This window comes from Nyctibius grandis, chromosome 5 (assembly GCF_013368605.1).
Source record: "Nyctibius grandis isolate bNycGra1 chromosome 5, bNycGra1.pri, whole genome shotgun sequence".
Taxonomy (NCBI): Eukaryota; Metazoa; Chordata; class Aves; order Nyctibiiformes; family Nyctibiidae; genus Nyctibius; species Nyctibius grandis.
In genome coordinates, this window is record NC_090662.1 from 72,383,835 (window position 1) to 72,407,136 (window position 23,302).

The 23,302-nt window shown below is 37.6% G+C and overlaps 1 protein-coding gene across 1 annotated transcript in view; it reads left to right on the top strand.

Moving 5' to 3' along the window:
* Positions 1-23,302, top strand: part of ERC1 (ELKS/RAB6-interacting/CAST family member 1) — a 310,530-nt gene that overhangs the window by 258,367 nt on the left and 28,861 nt on the right. The window contains 1 exon segment of the mRNA XM_068401134.1: positions 16,435-16,536. Within this exon segment, the coding sequence (XP_068257235.1) occupies positions 16,435-16,536 (102 nt within the window).

Sequence of the window (23,302 nt, forward strand, 5' to 3'; positions counted from 1 at the left end):
TCTTTGCTTTGCCTTAGCTGCCCTGTTTTGAAACTATGTCTGATGAGAGTGATTACCCTATTAGCAAACAAATTTATTCTTCAGGTGACATGGATACAATCACTGCAGGTAATTGCTAAATGTAATGCTGTTTCTGTGACCGAACTACCGTTGTTCTCCAAGAGCATCTGAGAGGTCCCGGTGATGTGATGGTGCCCACTGAAGTTTAATGAGTGGAGGTACCTCTCAAACCATTGTCAGAAGAGGATTTGTGCCTTCACTCATAGAATCATAGAATTGTTTTGGTTGGAAAGGACCTATAAGATCATCGATTCCAACCATTAACCTAACAATACCAAGTCCACCACTAAACCATGTCCCTAAGCATCGCATCTACACGTCTTTTAAATACCTTCAGGGATGGTGACTCCACCACTTCCCTGGGCAGCCTGTTCCAATGCTTGATAACTCTTTCAGTGAAGAAATTTTTCCTGATATCCAATCTAAACCTCCCCTGGCGCAGCTTGAGGCCATTTCCTCTCATTCTATCGCTTGTTTCCTAGGAGAAGAGACCAACACCCACCTCACTACAACCTCCTTTCAGGTGGTTGTAGAGAGCGATGAGGTCTCCCCTCAGCCTCCTTTTCTCCAGACTAAACAACCCCAGTTCCCTCAGCCACTCCTCATAAGATTTGTGCTCTAGACCCCTCACCAGCTTCGTTGCCCTTCTTTGGACTCGCTCCAGAACCTCAATGTCTTTCTTGTAGAGAGGGGCCCAAAACTCAACACAGTATTCGAGGTGCAGCCTCACCAGTGCCAAGTACAGGGGGACAATCATGTCTCAGCCGGTAGTTTTTAAGGCATTGCAATGTCAGCTATGTAGATTTGCTTGAAGGGAAAGGTTCTTTGCCTCACTGAGAGACTGAGCTTCAAGATTTATAAAAGTACTTTGGAACTCAGATGACAATACAGTACTTGCTACCCTTTCTTTCTAGACATTCATAACATTTAAAAAAATACCCTATGGACCAATATTTCTTAAGTTCAATCTCAGTTTTCAAAAACCTGTTTCATTCTATTAGAAATATTCCTCCATTTATTGATTATATTGAGATTTTCATATTATAGTTTTACAACTTTTTAATTCAAAAAACTTTGCACAAATAAATATAAATTAATTGGATAGTTGCCGACAGCATCTGCTTCTGCATTTGCAGTATCTCTCGTTCACAGATTATGAACTCCTGCACTGAGTTATTTAAGCAACACTGTCCCTGACTAGGAAATCAGGATTGCTGGACAAGTCTAGGTTAGCAGTTGAGAGACCCTATATCCCATTTCTGTAAGTGACAACTAATCTGCTGGTGTTTGATATCAGTTAAAATTGTTAACTCTACAGTGGGAACACCAGGCTTGTTAGTGGTATTAAAGAGTTAAGAACACTGGGGGAGCTTGGTTTCTCCAGAAGACTGCACTAGGAAATCTAATTTTCGGCCTAAAAAATTATAATTCCTTAGTCTGTGAATAGTATTTCTGGACATCAGTGCAATGTAAACATAGTCACTGTCATTTCACATCGCAGTTGTACCGTATGATGGTTTTCTGTAGTTACTGTGGCACAAACCGTTGATCTGATGGACACTGGTTTTCAGTTAAATAAAGTGAATATATTAGAACAGATCTTTTTAACTAACAGAGCATTTATATATTTATTTCTATGAAACTTCTGTGCTCCAAATTTTATGTTGAGAGCAGTTACCCTCCCTCAGTTTCTGACAGTCTTTGTGTTAGCTGATGAGTTCATGAGATAGATAGATGCAAAAGCTCGGAAAGAGTGGTTTGGAAGAGCTCAAGGTTGCCAATAGTTGTTCATTCAAGGAATGAAATTACGGGTGCATCTTCTTTTGCTTAACTTCTACAGTTTGTGGGGTAGTTGGGAAGGATCCATACACCAACTACTCCCTGTTTGTTGTCCAGTGGCAGGATGTGTCTCAGGGGTGAAATATTTGAGACTTTCCGACAATCGGTTCTTGTGGCTGGGTTGGTTTGGCATCACTCTTTTGGTATTTGAATTGATGATGTTTGAAGGCTGACCGGAAAATACATTGAGTTTATGATTACATTTCAATCTTGTCATTTAGACACATTGTTTAGGAAACTCTGAAGTTTTGGTGACAGAGAGGATTCCACTTAAACACATAAATAATCTTGATGAGATAAACCCACGTATATATTTTTGTAAAGAAACAGGAATTTCACACCAAAATTTCAGATACAGTAGGATTTTGAATGGCTTATTTAAACTCAGTAAAAATACTGTGGTTTTCCAAGATGACTCTGTAACCATCCTTAGTGATATGTCATTGATTAGATGCAGCTTTTTCTGTACTAAATTATTCCTGTTTATTTGGGCTGTTTTACCTGGCACTGGCAATTGTCTAGAAGACACACATGTCCCTTTGCCTCATCTCCATTCAAAATGTGCTAACTTGGTACATTATGCTTATCTGGTCCTACATTTATTGGCATTATTCCCCTGACAACACACAAGTCACTGAACAGTGTCACACTAAAGCTATAAAGCAATACTTTATTTGTGGGTACTTCTCTTTGGATAAAAAGCCTAATGAACCTGTGACTTTAAACACTGTCTTATATAAAAAGCACTTTACGTATTGATAGTTGGTAGAAAGGTAGTGGCAGACAGTTGAGAAGCATTTTACCAGCTTTAGTACTGTTTTTAATTTGTGTAAGATCTGTAACTGGGGAGGTGATAGGTGATGCAAGGTGCGTTCCAAAAAACGTGTAAGGAGAAGGTGAAATCAGAGATATCAGGTGACTGATTGGTTTCATAAACTAAATATGTAGAACATTTCAAGTAGATTACAGATTAACAGTTGTATGATTTAACATGTCAGTAACGTGTTCTTTACTTGAAGGAGGAATGGTGGAAAGAATTGTGCACCAAGAAATATGTAACGAAAATTAATGATCTATAAGATGGAATATATTGCATGTTTGGGATTTTACTGTGTTCTCAGGGGAGTAACATAATCAGTGCTTTTTTTTGCTTGAGTAGGGAAAAATACATAGACTGCAATATAGAATTTTAATCCCCTCCATCTTAAAAAATTATAATGAAAAATTGGGTCTTAACTGTACAGAATGAACTGCAGCTTCAGTAAATAGTGAGCTGCTGATGAACAGTGGTCTCAGGTATTTTTGAGCTTGTGCACTGAAATACTTCTCAGTCTACAGATTTTTTTTCTCATCCACTGTATTAAGCTGCTTAGAATTCTGAAAATAATTTCCCTTTTTGAATCAATATGATTGAGCCTAGTCCAGCGTACCATATCTCATGTTAATGAATAGGTAATGCAGGGGAAAACAGAAGTTTTGTATTGCAGGTGGAAATCTAATATATATGCTGTCAATTGGGACTAGTTTCTTGGGACTAACTCTTCACTAATTTACATACTAAGTTGTGGAAATTGATAGGATAATATATCAGGTTTATCAAAAGGAGTCATAGATTTATGAAATTAGGTATGAGTTAATTATGATAGCTGCACACCCCTCAGTTCTGTTAAATTCATGGTATTATGTTCTAAAGAATCTAAGTCTTAAAAAAATTACCATTCATGTTCTGGTGCTGAATAAATTATAGGTTTTTCTCCTTAATAAGTACATGCTGTTCCCTACACCCCTTTTCTAAGATGAAAAAATATTCACGACCAAAGAAAAGGTGTGTAGTTTTTCCCTAGGGGTAATGTTTTTGCCACTTGATATTTGTGAATGTGTGTAGGGAGGGAACGGAGATTTTTCTGCTGGCTGCTAACTTGGGAAGCTGTGAGGAGTCTGGCGACAGCTGCCAGCTCTGAAAGATAAAGATGAGAAAGCTGATGCTGATGGAGATCATGCTTCCAGTCCTTCCCTTGAATGGGGGTCTGCAGACGATGCTGTCAAATACGAGGTAGTGATTTTGACAGATCATCTTTAGGGCGGTTGTGTTCTGCTGTCTCTGCGTGGACCTGTTTTGAACACTAAATAAAAGGAATGGTTTCTGCCTTAAATGTGGTACCAAGGGTTTGAGTCTTTTCAGTACCAAGAAATGCTTTTAGGGATTAGTCCAAGATTGTGCATAAAGACAAAATAAGTCTCAAACTCAGTTATCAAAAGATATCTGTCTGATTTTACTTGGCATAATCAAACATTTATCATGTGGATATAAGATCAACGAGGCGGTCAAGCACCGTCAGTTTCAAATATGAATAGATTTACCTTTGCAATAACATGTTGCACAATTTTAGATTGTCAATAGTACACATGAATATTAGTCTCTCAATTTCCATAAAGCTTTAATCTCCAAATATATGTTAAACTCTGATCACAGTATGGGTGCCTAGGGGAAGTAATGGTCTTTTATCTTGAATACAGCCCTGGTTAAGGGGTAGCCATTTTATTAGGGGTGTTGTTCTCTTTGAGCACAACTTTACAGTCACAGAACTTAGTCTTTTGTTCTCTTTCTTTCAGTTTACTGCCAATTCCTGTCTGTCTTAGTGTGAATACAGATATTTCCTGTAGTTGAGTAAACAAAAAATAAATGGAGCTCTCACAGCTGACTCCAGCCAAGTTCTTAGCATCTGAACAACCTAGGTATCTCATTTTTACAGTGGATTTTTATTTGGGGCAAAACTTACACTTTTTTAAACATTCAATTTCACCATGGTACCACACTTAATCCTTGTAATAGTTTAAGAAATTACTCTTCTCACTTTTTTCACATTAACCTGAAACGTAACTGTAATTTCTGATACCAAGCCAGTGTGCCCTCTATCTCCAAAAACTAGTAGATATAACCTTGGCTTCACCTCCTTTATTACAGCTAGCAACACAAACTTCTGCCAACTGCTGACATTAATGGCATTGAAAAAATAATAAAAGCAACATAGTATCCTTAAGAACACACACATACATGAGCTGTTTAAAACTTGGAAGACTACATGGGCTTCTTTGCTCTGTGGAAGTAATAAGTACTGTACCTTCTCATACTTTTTTTTCTTCTTTTTTTTTAAGGGGAAATACATTTATTTATACACACAGATCTTCATTTTGTGCACCTTTCAAGTCTCTTCCATGTCTCATAGAGAGACAGACAATGTATCAGTATGTTCTTCTGGATTGGAAAAAGAAGGATCCACAGATTTGGCGGGAAGGATCCACAGATTGGGACGTTCGGACTAAGACTAGTTCCTTGTTGTCCATCTCAATCCGTTTCATCACTATCAGATGATGAAAAGATTTCTTGATATCTATTCCTCCTCTCTTCCCCTCTTTCCTGATTACCAAAACTAGCTAGTCATTCTCCATTGTCTGCCAGCAATCTGTTTCATGATACAAAGAGGGCTTAAAAAATATGAAGGCTTCCATGTTTCCTCCTAGGTCTTCTAGTTGCAAATAAATCAGTTGAGGTTGCCCCTGTCCTTCTATTCATTCATCTCAACTTCTTCCTCTGCTTTGTCAGGAGTCTTTAACATGTGGCATCACCTATCTGAGTTTAATGACTTTGCAGTAGAAGGAAGGTAAAAACACCGGAGGTATGACTGGCTGTTTTTTTATCTTGTTTCACAAACCTTTTTCTTTTGGTGGTTCTATAGCAGAGACAGAATTTTCTAAGATTTTTTTTTTTTTTTCCTAAGCTTTAGAGTGTGCTTTATGGTGCCCATTGGGTGGGCCTCTACTCATATGTATGGGCATAATATAATGTAAATCACAGAATGATAACAGATTAGGAATAGAGCAGGCAATGACAGGAATACTGTCTGAAATGCAGACACCTTGGATAAATTCACCTGACCAAACTGACACATCTCTACGTTGTGCTGTGAATTTTGTAGAAAGGAAGAGAACTTCTTTCCTTGGTAAGAATAATTTTGGCACAAAGACAGTAGAAAACCTGAATGTTTTTCAGTCTTTCCAGCTAGTACTGTTATCTAAGCTTTGATGCAGACGAAATAAGAAAAATCAACCTCTGCAGGAAGAAAAGAGAAAAAAAAGTGTTGGTTTATTGTGATTCCACTTGCTTGTGTACTGCGTGCAAGAGCAGGGCAGATGGACAGGAATCATCTGTCCAGCTCTGTACTGCAGATGTGCTGCTGTGTGCTCGGGCAGTAATCCTGCCTCTGTGGACCAAACACAGGGACAGTGTAGATGGACAGGAATCCTGTGTCTGCAGACCACAAGCACAGATGGTGTGGACAGACAGGAATGTAATGTCTGTGTGTTTGTATGGATCTTACGAGGCAGGGCTCTTCTACATGGATGTCAACCCTAATAATTGGCTGTACAGAGAAAATTCTTAACTTTAACTTCATTTGGGGTAGCAAAGCTCTGTTGGTTGTCGAAGGAAGTGCCCTTTTGACTCTTCCCTCCAGCAATTATCGTGGAGGGCTTTGCCTAGATTCAAAGATGAAACGAGAGGCAGAAGAAGAATAATAATACTGGATTTCTTTTTCTTTTATACGCAACAGCTTTTAAAATTCATTTCAGAACAGGCATAAATAGTCTTGAGGTTTTGGTGTGTTTCTTTAAAAAGTTGCTATCAACACTGTTTATATCATGTAGACACAGACACATTCATGTATACACCCAGAGCTGGGTTCTGGGCAGTTACGGACAGTCTGTGTTGAGATGATACTGAGCAGCTCACATCGCTTTAGCATCCAGGAATTTGTATCTGTACATAACTACTTTTTTTGCCAAGAACAGCATGTATGGGGGGGGGGATTGCTATTAAGAACTCTTTGAAGCTGCAGGCAAATGCAATTGGTGAGTAGTATAACAATAAAAATACGTAAGACTAAAAGAACTGTGGTAAAAACATTGGTATATACCTTCCAAAAATAAAAATACCTGGATAAAGGAAAGCTTTTACTATATGTATTGTAAAGACACAGTCATAATAGACAAAGATTTGAAAACTTCCAAATGACATCAACTAGGAATGTAGATACATGTGAGCAGATGGCCTACAAATTATTTTGTTGAAGCAGAGGATCATGACTAGGTTTTAAGATTTTACAGTAGGATGCATCTTATATATAAATTCCTAGATGAGATTTTGCCAATCAGTTTTCATAGGTATCGCTGGACTGAGAAACGTTCTGATTTCAGACTAGTTCAGACTAGGAGAAAGACTAAGAGACAAAAGCAGAGTGACTAAGGCAGTTGTGTTATACAGGCAGCTTTGTGAAGTTGCACATATGCAAGTGTCTTTATTTCGGAAAGGAGAACCAAACAGAATAATGAAGGAATGAGGGACAGAGTAAGGTAGACGAGAGTAAGATGAGCAGGGTGTGGAGTGAAGCTGAAGTGAACAAGGAAGGAGAAATTTCAAGTAAATAGTCATAACAAAACAGAAGGAGTCCCGTCAACTATGTCAAACAAAGCTTGTTCTATTTTTGATAGAAATACTTGGATAGAAATACTTTTGATAGAAATACTTGGATATGATGTGGGTAATTTAGAGGTTTTGCCTTCAGGTATTTATAGATTTTGTAAGACTAACCTTATCTCTGGTTCTTAACATTGGTGCTTAAGTTTAAAGTAATCACAGGGTTCTTATAATTTGGAATGCATTTCCAACCTTAGCATAATCTGAGACATCTTTTACATTTTGCTTTGTAAAACACATGTATCACCAACTTATCAAAGTTTTTCGGAGTGTTTATGCTTCAAAGTACATTTCAGCTTGTTTTTCTCACTGCTTTTTTGTCTTTGTTTTTCTCTCAATTGATAAAATACAAGATGAAATTTTTAGCTTGGACCCATAAACACATGGTGAGAGGGGAAAAATGAGCAAGGGGAGAAGTACAATCAGGAGTTTTCAACAGTTTGAGTAATGAGGACCATGGCAGAGGCTGGTATTTCCTTTCACGGTATTATAGAAGTAGCATTTCACTTTTTTGTTCAAGTGAGTTGTCCTTGGTGGTCTGCATCAAAGTAGGTTAAAGAGACCGAATAAACTGTATATATTAAACGTTCAGCAGACACATGAGCTAAACATGAGCAGCTTGCTGCTGTTCACTTGAGAATTTATAGCAATTCGGCCTCCCAGAAGCTTTAAGAAAGGCATGGAGCGCAGTACCAGAAAACTCCACTTTTGTGCAACATATAATGCAAGGATATATTGAGAGGCTACATCCAGACTCTTACAGCTTGAACAAAACATGCTAGCTTGGAACAGCTCTTATCCTGAAGTCCTCCAGAGTTTAAATGACAGCCCTATCCATCTGCTTAGCTGAGTTGTAGTTCCCACCAAGTAACTTTTCAGTTTATTGACCATTTTCAACCAAATTTGACAGAGGGAAAGAAGTCTCAAAGATCGTGTAACTTATAGGAACTTAATTAACATCCACAGCTGGGCAGAGGCAAAAAAAGCACAAAGTAATGCTCCCACACAGGGAAAGGCAAGAAGAATTGAGCCATGATGTATTTTGTTTGGCTGTAGCATATGCATATGTCTGGCCATTCAGAACACACATACTTTCACACTGGTCCCGGCTGACTCTTGCCTGAAGACATCATGGGGGAGGCGGGCTGGAGAAAGAGATTATTATAGGGTTGAAGGCCATGCTTAGAAGATGTAGAATACAAATCCAACGCATGCAGATTTCATTAGGCAGCATAAAATGGGTAATAAAGTGGACTCCTATGCTCTTCAAGGGTAGCCATGCTGTCTGCAAAAGAAATCAGTTCTTAACTGATGAAAGAAGGAATGAGGACGGCACAATAGATGGAGAGTGGATGTAGCAGCGTGATTTAGCAAAAACCAGTTGCTATTGAGCTACTTTAAATAAAGGAATCTTTTCTGCTTTCAGGGCATGTGGCAGAAAGGATACTGATGTTATATTCTCTGGCAGGAAATTCAGCAGGAAGGTGCTGCTTCTCTGCCATGGCGTGGGACTGAGATCAGACTTGCCCTAACAAACCGCACCATAGGGCTGGCACATAACACAAACTACTTACCTGCTTACTTTAAACCTAAAGTATAGAGGTTAAAGTAGTTCAGAACTAAAAGGGCAGCTCATTTTGCTCATTGTTGCTGTCTTCAGATCAATTTCAGTAAATAGTTTTTTCAGTTTTGTGTAGTGTGAGGGATCCAGGATTTTTTGAGGCTGTTGTCACAGGATACCATTTGTCCTTTTGATCTTGCCTGAAAGGGTTTTTTTATGCATAGGCCACCCAGTCAGTATAAATTAGGTTTACAATACGGTGGTAAATGTTCAGACATCTCTGAGATACAGGCAAACACACCTTACTGAGCTTTCTGCTTAAGGCCCTTACATGCAGTGGAAAGATTCCAAAGAACTAATGTACTTGGTTTGCTCCTGAGTAGTTAGCCAAGAGGGAAAAAGAGATTTTTTTTTTTTCTTATTTTCCTTTTAAATTTGGGACTGGGCAGATTCCAGCTCTTGTGAAACAAGTAAGAGAAAGGCAGTTCTGTTACAACTGATCAGTCAATCTTAAACACAGCTTGAGGTATCTCTAAAGAGAGTACAAGAAAACTAAAGGAAAATATGCTATAATGTTCACGTGGTATAACACAATAAGGAATCACAAACACAAGATCTGATTTGGATTGTCTTTTGTATCACTGGTTTTCTTTATACAGGATTCAGAGCAATAGATTTCAATAAACTTTGTCATCAGGCAAACCCATAGCTAGTAATTTGTTCATCTCCTAAGGAACTAATAAAGCTTCAAGAGACACGTTCCTGTACAGGGAAAGCTTTGGTTCGAAGTTTGTTTTTTAAATCCATCTGCGTATATCTACATATGTCAAGCCTCAGAGAGAACTCCATGTCTAGATGAACTGTCTCCTTTAGTTTAGTTCAAAGGTTTTTGAATACGAATTCTCCAGAATTGCTACTCTGTAATTATCACATATGGGGAGATGAACATAAAAATGAAATCATTAAACACAGAAATTAACTGGGCTGATAAAGTCTTGCACTTTATAATGTCACATTGTTGTAACATTGCCAACAGTCGATGCAGAAGCCGGTATCTCAGGTAGAATCAGTGTAAAATCCTGCAGGCTTTGACAAACCCCAGCAGCTGCACGTGCTCTTTGTTGGGCTCCCGAAAGCACAGGCTCCAGGATGTATAGAACTGTAGTAACCGGAATGGTTTTCATTTGTGTGCAGCTGAATATTGTGTTTGTTTGCTGCTAACAGATGAATCTCAGTTGCTAATCTTCAACATAGCCAAAAGGAAACCCAAACCTAACCAATGATGTGTCTTTTAAACCTTACAAACAAAAATGACAACTCAGCGTGTACCATCTCTTTACAAATTTGAAAAATGTCTCCCGGATCATTAAAATTCATGAATGGGAAGGGGACAGAGAGTAAAATACTCGAAACAATCTTTCAGAGACCTGTGCTTAGGGTAGGTATACACTCAAGGCAGGTGTATATTCAAGGTAGGTACAGATATACTCAAGGTAGTTACGCAGGACATCTCATTCTAACAACAGGCGAGGAGAGATTACTCTCTGTGTTTCTGACAGCCAGATTCCAGCAGGGAGCTGGCTGGATATTTACAGGGAGTATGGCTCACTGCGTGTTTTCAGCAAATAGTAAAGGACTATCTGAAAGTCTTTGCAAGAACATAATTTTCGGAGATACTGAATTTGGCTCATGACTTAGGAAAAAAAAAATCACCTGTTTTCTCCATTATATTTCTGTTATTTGTGGTGAAAAGGTTTCTGAACTGTTCCATTTGCATGTGTGTGCTTCAGTGAAACATTCAACTCAGGTTGAAATGGGATGACTCCTTTAACTCACTGACACACTCTCCACCACGTATCCATTTGTCACAAGTACAGTCATTATATTAATGTTTACTTAATGTGAGGCTTTTTAAACTTTACATTAGAGGATTAATAAAGCTTGTTTAGACTCGTTAGCAAAGCCAGAAATTACCATACTCAAATATTTTACAAAAAATGGGAAAGTAGTCACTAATGTCATGGTTTCCGCTGTGTTGCATGGTGGAGAAACAGATTTGATGTGAACTCTGAGTAAGTTACTGCAATGTGAGTATGAAGCAGACTAGATTAATATAGCGAACACACAACTTATGAGCTAGTATCTGCTGTTTATTCTAGGTCTTGTCTAGAGATACAGAAATGTGCTATTCCTACAAATAAAATTTGATTTCAAAAACTTGCCAGGGTAATGGTTACCAGAAGACTAGCTGTCCTGCAGAAATGCTTAAGAAAGGTATGTATTCTCATTATAACATACAACTTAGTGCAAGCTTTCAAATAAAAACATTCTTTAAAATATATTATAAACAATGACTGTAGTTAAATTTGTGAGTTTCAAATTTATATGTGGAATTCCACTATAAAGAGCTTGTCAGACCTGGGCAGGATTCCTCTAGCTTTTACCAGCTATGTTCCAGAATATGTGTCTGACTTTCCCCTACACTTTGTGGATCAGGATCAGTTCTATTTTTTCTCATGTAATAATTTAACTGTGACAAAATCTATTAATTTTGCCTTTAGGGTGGAGGTGCACAAACAAGCTACCAATGCAGCCTTCACTGAACATAAAATAACTTACTCTTAGGAACCTCCAGGTGAGAGTGTGCTTTGAAGCAGTACATCCATGAAGAAGGAACTTAGTGATTCTTAAACAATGTTCACCATGGCTACAGTTTTGGCAGCTAAAATATTATACAAGTGCTGTTTGGAATGAAAGTTTTCAGGTGTTGGCTATATTAGAAATAGTTAGCTCCATAGTAATTTCCTTGTTTACCCAAACATTTAGTGACTATAGAATACAAGCAGAAGTAAACTATGTGATAACTCGAAAAAGCATGGTGAAAATATAGTGAAATCCCTGCAGGAACACAAAGCAACCAAAGAAAAGAGAGCATGTTTAAAAGAAGTGCTGATGCTGACCATTCACATTTATGATTAAAACAAGTTTATCTCATATTTTCTCTTGGTGCTTTTTTCTTTCAATATAACTGCCTGCAGTAGCAAGGGATGGGGCAGAGGCTAGGGTTAAATAATGACAGGAAGCAAGAAGGGCATTAAGAATACGTGTATCAGAGAGGCAAAAGGACAATTGCAGAAGTTCTAGGGGGAAAAAAAAGGGAGAGTGGGCAAGATCTGATAGTACTAGAGTATAGTCTAATATATAACTGCAATAAGTTGGGGTTTTTTTAGATAAAATACCCTTGCAAATGTTATGCTTTAGATCTGCAGTTCACAGACTCTGGTCTGCAGAGCTCTTGTGGCAACTTGTCCACAGTCATTCCTGGGTTTCAGTTAGGAGCATGAGAGTGTGCGATGGTTCTTTAGTAATTTTGAGGATTGATACTAGTCTAAAGGGTTTGGGGCTGTTATTTTGCACAGTGATTATTGGGAGACTAAAGAGTGCTGTTAAGGGCTTTGACAAGGTGTGAGGTTTCGGGAGGGTGTATGATTGGAGAGCAAGGAATAAGGTTATGAAGTCTGTTCTGTCAAAAAATAGTAAGAAACCTTCTGGAAAAAAATCAAGAAACCTATTGAGTTGTGGAGTTTTGTCCAGCTTTTTTCATTCTAGCATTTTGTCTGCACATACATGAAGAAGGTACCTGTAATGGCGCATGGTATTTTTTAAATAAAATTTGGATCTGACATCCGGTTCTTCTCATCGCTAGTTCTGCTTACAAGCTCTGGAGGTTTTAGACAAAAGCACTCCTGACATAACCGATTTGTCTGCGCTGCTCATTTATTTTCTCGCAGGACACAGTGGTTAAACCACTTTGTTGTTCATACTTTTTACAGTGATGTAGAAATGTTTGCCCTAGGATCTGAGCCATAACCTCATAAGGTGGGAGTGGATTGTATAATAGCACCATGACAAAGCAGTTCAGGACTGCAGGATGTTGGAGTGGGTCCCCACAGTAAAGTAAACCTTTTTTTTAAAAAAATTATTGCAACAGCCATACGCTCTAGAAATTTCCATCCTTTTGAACATTTTTTTCTGGAGAGGAGCAATAGGAGAGAAACTGAGTTCACTTATTTCCAGTTATTTTAAAAATTTGCAATTAGAAGTTCATCCGTTAGTATTCCAGTCCTAAGCAGAAGCTTTTTGTTTCCATGTTTGACATAGAGAATTAGAAAAATATTATATATTATATTTTATTTTATTTATTATAAATTTGCAACACTGCTTGGAGTTTTAATGTTGGAAAATAATTTTTAGCGGTATCCATCAGGAAATAAACTGCTTTTCTTCCCTCTCTTGACTTTTCCTTAATTCCAATGACATATGTGTAAATTAGTTCCTGTAGTGAAACCACATTACTTGTTTTGGTATTTTCTTGACAAGACTTGTATATCACAAACATGTACTCTTAGATTAACAGCAGAAGCAGTGGAAGGTCAGAATGGATTAAAGGGGGAACATAGAAAATGTCTTTCTAGGTTAACTGATCCTGTATGATTGTCATCATTGGGATGCTGCAGGGATTGTTCTGGGTTAAAATGTTCCAAGGGCTGTAATGGAGCTAAGCAGCTAAATCATATTTAGCAACTAGGAGGAATTTTGGAACTTAGCTCCCTCTTTTTTTGAAAACTCCAGCCTTACTAGCTATAAAATTATCTGAAGATGAAAAGCTCAAATAATAATTGCAGCATATTTTAGATTGGAGTGGACCTCCGCATCCAACCACCTGCTGAGAGCATCATTAGCTAGAGCAGCTTGCTCAAGGCCTTGGCCAGTCACATTTTCAGTATCTGCAAGGATGGAGATGCCGCAGCCTCTTGGCAGCCTGTTCTGGTGTTTGATCAGCCTCATTAGGAAAAGAATTTTCCTGATCTCTAATGAGAATTTTCTGTGTTCCAATTTACATCCATCATCTCTTGTCCTATCCCCTCCAGGAAGAGTGTGGCTTTATCTTCTCTATTTCCTTCTATCAAGTGATTAAAGAAGCCTCCTCTTTTTCAGGCTAAACCAGCCCAATTCTCTCAGCCTCTTCTCATACCTCCTGTCAAGTATTAATAGTAGGATGTTCTACTTGAAGTGACAGAAGTACACAACCTCTTCAATTCCGCTTCAGAATTTTGAGAGAGATACTGTGCTTTAAATGTTTAGATCTTTATATTCTTCCTTTTCTGTATTAGTGCTAACTTAGGGTTTTTTTTCATGCAGTATCATAAAACATGCTGCCTCTCTCTGGGCAGAGCTATTTTTTCTCTCAGAAAAGTTAATGTGCTGTACTAACATTCTGCTAAAATTCTGCTTTGTGATAGATTTTTTCACATATGCACTGAAAGTCATGTAAGAAGTTATTATTTATTATCAAAACCAAAAATTTCCAAAGAAATGTGAAATCATTTAAACTCAGTAGCTCTCATTGCAAAGAAGAAATTTTTAAAGAGCCAGCCTTAAATATAATAAAATAATAAATATGGAGAAGGCACCTTTACAATAAACTGGTTAAGTATTAATGAAGCATGTTTCAAGTAGTGATTTATGAATGGTGAGTCAGACTTGGAATTCAAAACTTGTTTGACAGAACAGAGCAAAAATAAGTGAAGATTTTGTATGATGAAATTGCTTATTGCTTAAGCTCAATTTACTATTAGCTTTTGTTAAATTAATCCAAAATAAAATCAAATCCAGATCCAAACCCTGGACCTTCTCTATAATGATCTGAATGCATTCAAGTAGAATCTGCATTCTCTAGCCTCGAGACACTAGTTAAAATTAGAGTTTTCAGTGAGAAACCACTCAGTTATGAAGGGATTGAATCAACTGCTGGCATTTTTACAGCAAGCTTTGAGCTTTCATTTAAGACATTTAATTTTAGTGCATCTCCAATGATTTAATATGTCTAGCTCTATATAATTTACTGTGTATCATACCTAACATAGATCTGGCTAGCCTTTGTATTTTTTTGGAACACAAGGATTTCACAAAGCTCAGACTGGGGTTTTGTCTACCTTATGAGCTGGGAGGAGAAATGCCATCACTCCATTTTGAGTCTGCTGCAAGTATGAGTGCCCAGTGACAGTAGCACCCGGATAACTTGAAGTGAAGCAGCTGACGCAGGGACGGCAGTTCACTTTGCAAGACCCCAGATCCAGCTCTTTCGTAGTTCCCTCTAGGCTACTCCTAGAGTGTCATTGCTGCCTGAATGGTCCTTGTAGCCCTGCTGGGGAGGTGGGACATTTTACCCAGGTGTTTTTCTGTCTTTGTGTGTGTGTGTGTGTTTGTAGGTGCTTGGGGACCTCACTTTGGGATAGTATGTTAAAGGGGCTTTATCTTACTAACACTGTTCTTTGCAGACAGAGTTGTGTAGTATATTTTAATGTTTATTGCAATTGCTTACTTAGAATGGTAATGTTAAGGTAAGGTAATCCATTTATTCTTACACAATTTTTTTTATATTTTATGCTTTTAAAAATTATATATCCTCTGGAACTTGAAATTTCCTGAGAAGTTGAAGAAAACCTAAGAAACTTGTTTTATATTTTCATAGAATCATAGAATCGGTTTGGTTGGAAAGGACCTTTAAGATCATCGAGTCCAACCATTAACCTAACACTACCAAGTCCACCACTAAACCGTGGCCCTAAGCATCACATCTACTCATCTTTTAAACACCTCCAGGGATGGTGACTCCACCACTTTCCTGGGCAGCCTGTTCCAATGCTTGACAACCCTTTCAGTGAAGAAATTTTTCCTGATATCCAATCTGAACCTCCCCTGGCGCATTTTGTTAATTCTTTGCTTGACTGTGTGCAGTTTTTAATTTTATAAATCTTTATTATGTCACCTTTTCTTCCCAAAGACTTATTTATTAACCTTTTAATTTCCTCACAGGAAGGCTTTTCTATAATTCGCGTTTTTCTGACCAGTCTCAGAATTTTCCTACTCTTTGGTATATCAATTGAAAACTGATTTGCATATTGAAACTGGATGGACTTCTTAAGTAATAACATATTTTCAGCTTGTTTACTCTTTTTTTTGAAAATGATTTCTTTTTTTGGGCTTGTTTTTTTTTTTTTTAACTGACTTAGGGATATCTAACTGAAGTTTTCATTGAGTTGTTCTCCAAATTGGTGTTTGAACCTTAATCCCAAGGCTCTATAAGAAGGAATTAGTTTCTTTGTACACACATGTACAGCACAAGTTTTAGTATGTACAAGTTAGATGAGCCACTTATTTGAAAAACTAATTTAGCCTCACAGTGAAGTGGTTGGAATGTGTCTCCCAGTTTTTACCAATTCTCTACAGTATTACCTACTAATGTTTTATGCATGTGTCTTATTTTTTTCCATATATGGATTTTGGATATACAGGATAGCATAAATACCCTATTCCCTTTAGTCCCTATGATCACATTAGAAGGTAGACTGAGATTCTTCTTTTTTTTTTTTAATAGACTCAGAACCGTATGAAGCTGATGGCTGACAACTATGAGGATGACCACCTCAAATCCTCATCCCATTCCAACCAAACCAACCACAAGCCCTCCCCTGACCAGGTAATGCATCTCTCTTTTTCACTTTTAAAGTAATTTTTACTATGGGGGCTGATTATTTTGAGTCATAGGTAATTTTCCGTGACATGCTTACAGTACCTTGGAACAAAAATAGATTCCAGAGTGCAGTTATAAATGAGAAATGGATGTTGCTGTTGTGTCGGCTTCCTTGAAAACTCCTAAAATGCCAAGCTGTTATTAAGTAGGTGGAGAAGAGGGGGCAGACAATGAAGGGGAAGAAAGAAATGTTACTCTCTTAAAATGCAAGACTGGAGTCCTGTCTGGCATATTCAGATTTTAGTAACCCAGGTTTACTGCTTGAGTGTGTGGAGTGTCCAGGACTGTTTCTTGTCTTCAGTAGCAGGAAATCATGTTCCAAGATCAGCTTTCTGATCTATGGATTGCATATGAGCAGTTCCCTTCATTTCCCATGAGGAAATCCCAGCTTCTGTGCCAAATGAGCACAGACTGCTCCCTCACAAACTCAATGGGCCGTGAACTGAAGGAAAATCAATTTACCATCTCCAAGGCAGTGAGGAGCCTCCTGTGTCATTTACAAAGCACAGCCGTGTGCTTGATAACTATCAGAGAGATTACCTATCCCTTGGGTAGCACAGAAAATGCCAATGTAATTGCATATTCCATGTTGTAATCTCATCCATTCCAGTTTAATTAAAATATTAGCAATCATTAATCACTGCCTTGACAAAGTGAAGGAATGTTTGGCGCTCCTCTTCGCCCTCTGGCTCATCTAGAAATTGTTGAGATCTGAAGGAAGGCGTCTCAACTCTACACCTTTAAGCACCAGCCAACTGATATGCAGAAATTATGAGTAAGGTACAAGAGGAAAATGGCAAAAAAAGTTACCTATTCACCTTGCAAAAATAGATCTTTAAAAATCTCTTTTCATGTCTGTATCAGAAGACAGTAAGGGGTATATACAAAGGAATGAACAGAAAAATTCTCATTTTCAAAGAAACTTCCTTTTGCATCTTGTTTTAATACCCTCCTCCAGATGATAAATAAAGAACTGTAAAATGACTGGCTTGAATTTTATGCAATGTTTTTGGAAAATGTTGGTTTTACCTTCTTTCAGAGAGTCCAATTGTTAATACTGAAAAATTAAATGGCTTTCCTAATCTTAATTTGGAAGAAATGATGGAACAACTGTTGTTTCTACATTGCAAGTCTATAGAGAAATGAAGCCATTTCCAGAATGTAACTGTAGTGCATGCTTGCAAATGAATGCAGTGTAGCATCCACAGATTAAATGAAAAGATAAAATGTAAAGAAAAGATTAAATTTAAACTTTTAAGGAAATTCTTGCAAAGACCTCGCAGGGGAGGGCGATAGGGAGGAGGGAGCGGGAGGAGGGTCTGATTGCACTTTCCCTTTGCATAGGGGCATTTTAAAAGCTGCCAAAGCCTATAAGAGAGCAAAGAAAGCTGTAACTCGAGGTGGCTCAGAATATTGCATAAGGAATTAAACACTTTGTACTACTATTTGTACTTACATATGTGCTTTAAATACTAACCAACTCTTTATTTCATTCCCATGCTGCTCTGGGGCTTTTCTCCCATTGCCACCTCTGCACCGGTAGGATGAGGAGGAGGGTATTTGGGCATAACCGGTCAGATGCTCTTAGTTCAGCCATTTTGTTCAGAACGGTGAGAATCAACTTTTCTTGCCAATGAAAAAGTTTCAAACAGTCATTCTCACATCTTGCTACCGTGTGCTTTGTGAAACGTGGTTGTGCTCCTTCCCCCTTGCTTGTGTAGTCTCTGCATGAGGGCATTTCTTGTCTGTTCATGTGTAGTTTGTGATTTTCTTCTTCTAATCATCGTGTCGTTGTTTCATGATCTTGTGGGGAGAACTTTGTGGGGAGAACTACAGGGCATGTAATTGAGTTCCTACGCAAAGCAAACTCTTAATGCGTACGAGAGAACAGGAAATGTCTCTCATATCATTTATCATTGACTTCATGGAGGAAATGTTTTCAGTCAGATTCTTTTTCAAAGCAGTTTGCACTGTAGCCAAATCTATGTATGCTTTTTCGATTCTGGTTAGTAAAGAATTTGCTCAGAGATAATATTCCTCCTGAAGATAATGTTCCTCCTGAAGTTTTTAAGCATGTTGAGATCTGCTGCCGAGATTGCTTCCATGCATGCTGACCTAACTAGTCGCAGATATTTGTCAGCTCAGAATAGATGATTCTTTATACGGACTAGCAATATAAATTTTCTGTAAATTTGAAGGCAAAGAGGAATATCCCCTTAACCTTCCCCTCTCCCTTCCATCTCCCTCGTTCTCTCAAAACAATGGGAGAGAAATTGGGAGCTATTTGTCATTTAAAGTACATTTTGTTTCTCTATGTCTGCGTCCACAATTTTCGCTTTTCTGCCATCAAATTGTCTCCACAACAATCCCCATTTCCAGAAGACAAGGCAGTACACAGGACAGAGCCCTTCTCCTCATGCCTGTTCTCTAGCAAAGAAGAAAACATCTTTTATTGACCAGGAGCCTTGACATAGAGCTACAAAAGTCAAAGACGGATTATTAGGCTACAGTACCTAGAATTCATTTATGCCTTGTAGTATCAGTTTTAAAGCAGAATAAATTAATTTGAAGTACTTAAAGTATTTTAAAGGATTGAGATGTGATGACAGTATTTTAAAAATTTGTATGAAACTTTTTGTTTCTTTGATTATCCTTTTAAGAAAAAATATTTCACATTAGTGTCTTAGCAGTTTTTCTCAGAATTTGATTTTTCCATATCAATTAATTGAAAGAAAACTCTTCTGAAAATCTCTGTGGAAATATTGGACCCTTGCATTTCTGAAAATTGTTACTTTATATTAGATTTGTAAAACATTCATGAAAGAATACGCTACTCTCTCATCTCTTTCCACTTGCTCAATTAACTGCAGACTTACATGTCTGTCTGACTGTATAGATCAGATCCCTCTTTTCAAGTCAACCATCTGAAAAATTTAATCCAACTGTGGCAGTGTCAAACTTGAATTTCATGCCTTGGGGTTTGAACTGAGAAAATCTCTTTCATGGAAAAATTGATAAAGTGCTTCATTACTTTACACTCGCTGTTGATTTCACATTCTTTTTGAATCACCGCTCTTGCAATGGTTGTGTGTTAGTATATGATGTTAAAAGTTTTAGAGATAATGCTTGTAAAGGTCTGCTGAAGCACAGCAATTAAACAGGAAAGATCAGGTAAGTAAATGATGAAAAGGAAGAAGACGCTCACTGTGAAGGTAGGAATAGTTCTGATTTTCATTCTAGAGCAAACATGGAGGTTGTGTAGAAAACCCTGATAGAAAGATCTTTCTCTTTTCCTCTCCCATCTGCTGATACATTTATGAATGCAACTGTGCTAAGAGGATGGTTTCTCTTAGTTCACTGAGCTAATGGGTGGTTCATATTAAATATAGCATATCTCTCCACTTTGTACTTGAGGCACTTTCCTCAGGAAAGCATATTACAGAATATCCTAGTCAAAACAATGAGGCAGACAGCATCCTTGCCTTACATGCATCTCATCTGAGAAACGTGAGCCTCAAGATTGTCTTGCATACAACAGGGAAAGTATAAAGGTGATTGATGCCTCCCAAGCCAATTATTCCCAACAAAGTACATGTTTTTACCACGATATTCCATGTACATTCAAAAAAAAGTCCTTATTCTCTTTGTAAAAGCGAAGAAATTGTAAGTCACAGAGTCCCTAATCTGCATGTGTTAAGTGAAATGTATGTATTACGATGATAAAAAAGTGACTAATAGCATAGGACTTGGCAATAACTGGTTTTTACAGTTCCTTTAGGTCTGAGGATGTAATCACCTCTGGTCAATACTGAAGATAAAATGGAGACCATCAAAATATATACAATAGCAAACTGCATTATTTTATTTTTATGTTTTGCAGTTGAAGGCTTTTACCCTTCAGCATTCTGGAACTGACCAAATTTAATATTTAATTATGCCAGTTCTGTACATGACAGCATTATCAGATATAGCTCCCCTGAAATGGAGCACTGTTTTTAAACATATGCACCCTTCCTGTAGTTTCAGAGAATGGTAGTTTACATTTCAGTTTACAGGTCAATGTATATACCATCTTTCATCCTGAAATAGTCTTTCCTAGCCTTTTTCTCTAGGCTCGTTTTCTTGCTGTCTGACTCCTTTTATTCCCCAGATGGAGCTCTAGCCTCCTCTACATCCAAGCGTATTCCAATATGCTTTCTCATGAGGATGCCCCTTTGACTTTCTCAGATGCTAAAATGGTCTGGCCAATGGCTTAATTAGTTATTACTCATCTTTATCAAAAATAATATGCATTTACACTTTATGATATCATATGATAATACATATGAAAGGATATGTGTGTATCTTCTTGTAAATATCTACCATGTATGTGCTATATTGGGGGAAAGAAGAAGCAAAGCTTCCATATATAAACTTCCCAAGCTGCTCAATTCATCTAGTTTTCTTGTGAAGCACATCCATGCTACCTATGAAGTGAGAAAGTGTGGGTGTTGTTCAGAAACCTGCTTCTGTCACCTCTGCCCATCAGAAATGAGGAGGACTGCTTTTGTTGAAGGGATATGGTGGGCATAGGATCACAAAAAACCGTTGAAGAGTGAAAGGCAATCAAAGCAAGGACAGAATAAAAGTGCTATGGGCAAGAACAGAGGAAGAGCAAAACTGAAACTCTGAGAACTGAGAGATTTATCCTGGTATGTAATTTATACATACTGTATGTGTGTTTTTAAGAGTGCATGCTGTTGTAGAGCGTTTTTCTTTCCATCTTCCATGGCTCTGGCTTGCAGTAGGAGCTGGAGCCTAGTAGATGGTGTCACTAGACAAGCTTTTTGAACTCATTCTGTGGAAGCATTTTCTATTAACGGTTGCCAACAAATCCTGAATTCACAGATACGCCTGCTAAGGAGCAAAACATTTGGTTTTGCTGTGCTTGAATTCCAGGAACAAAATCCGAAAATGAATTTTATGCTTATTAGAGTAACAGTGGAATGATCAAAGAGCTACCATTGAATGGGAGTGCATAAAAATGGGGATTTTTCAAGATTATGGAAATATCAACAAGTTCCTGTTACCGTAAAAATATTGCAAGACAAAACGCCTCTTATTGGTGACGTTTTTCTTTAATACTTGAGTTTGACAAATTTTAACACAGAAGCAGTAGGCATTGCGAGTTGACTGCTGAAGACACTAGCATAATTTAACACCTCTTAAGATTTCAGAGGTGATGTCTGTGGAGGTAAGTCATAACAGGAGAATATTTGAATCATTTTTAGGAACTGAAAAACAGTCAATTCAAGTAAATTTCATAGACTCCTTGTCAAAAACAGTATAAATTATAATTTGCAGCATCACCAGATTACATGTATGCATTGTGTACCAAAGGCTACCTTTTTAATGTTGTAATTTGACTTTGCCAAGAGTTTTTCTGTAGACAAGAGTCATCTAAACCTAAGAATTGGAACAGAGGGAAAGTCATCGATACGAAGAATGTTTAATGAATTCAGTCTGAATTTTGTAACTATAGTTTTTAATGAAGAGCTCATAGTATTCTGAAGGACATCTTTAATGAATATATTGTTTCTAAAAGCGCACTCATCCTAAACAGACATTTGTGATTATTAAAGGGTAATGGAGCTTGAAATACATTTCTGTATTCTATTTATTAGGACAAAGGTATTAAAAGGATTGAAGTAAGAATGATAGAAGCAGCTAAATCTCACAGAGAACTTGATACTAGTAGACATATGCAAAAACCAGCTCAATGCTCCAGGTTGTAAGCCATGTGTTTCTAACTTGTGTCTGCACAGCAATATTGTCTCACCCCTAGGAATGCCCAGGATGAGCATTCACCATTTTCTTTTTGCTTGTTTTGGAGGAGGCATTTATTTATTTCCATCTTACAGCTAAAAGGAAATGTGCAACGAGTGGACACCTAGAGGAAAGTGGCAGAAGCAGGTGACAGGCAACAGGTCGTAGTCTGAAGAACTGTGACTATTATAATGGTAGAGTAAGAGGGATAGAAATAATGACATTGAGGGAGATAGGGCAGGACATCTTGGGGCTTAATTTAACCTTTGCTACAGCTGTCAAACCCCATGAACTTTTCACTGAGATCACTACAGAACTAGAAGTGTCTATAGTTTGGGAAGTTTGAGAAGATTGATTTTTTTCTACATTATTTGGTGCTTGGATTAATATACTGGTTTCTTCTGGCAAAGTAAATGTATTATTCATGATGAGTTCCATTTTCAAATGATTACACAGGCATTCATTCACTGCATAAATGTGATCCTTCTCTCCATGTGAGACACATTTTATGTTTGCAGCATGTAGAGAGCTGCTCATCCTACTGTCACACTTCTTTTAGGTTCTCAGTATTGTCACTTACTACACTGTGGCCTCATAAGCCTTTTAAATAAATTTATTTTCAGTATGGTCTTTTTAGTTGTTAGATCATGCAGAATGGTCAAAACCACCAAGCTTTCGTGCCTGACTCATATTACAATGTAATTTACTGGACACGGCACTAGGCCACGATTCAGAAGATAAATTCTTTCCTGGCATTGTCTCCAACCACTCACTTGTTCTCTTTCTCTCTGTCTCAAATTCTCTAATTGTAAAATGAGCTGAAGTTTTTCTAAAGTGGAAAAAGTGCTATATAAGTGCTAGGTAATATTATTACACAATATTCTAAAATAGTGTTGTTACAGTGATA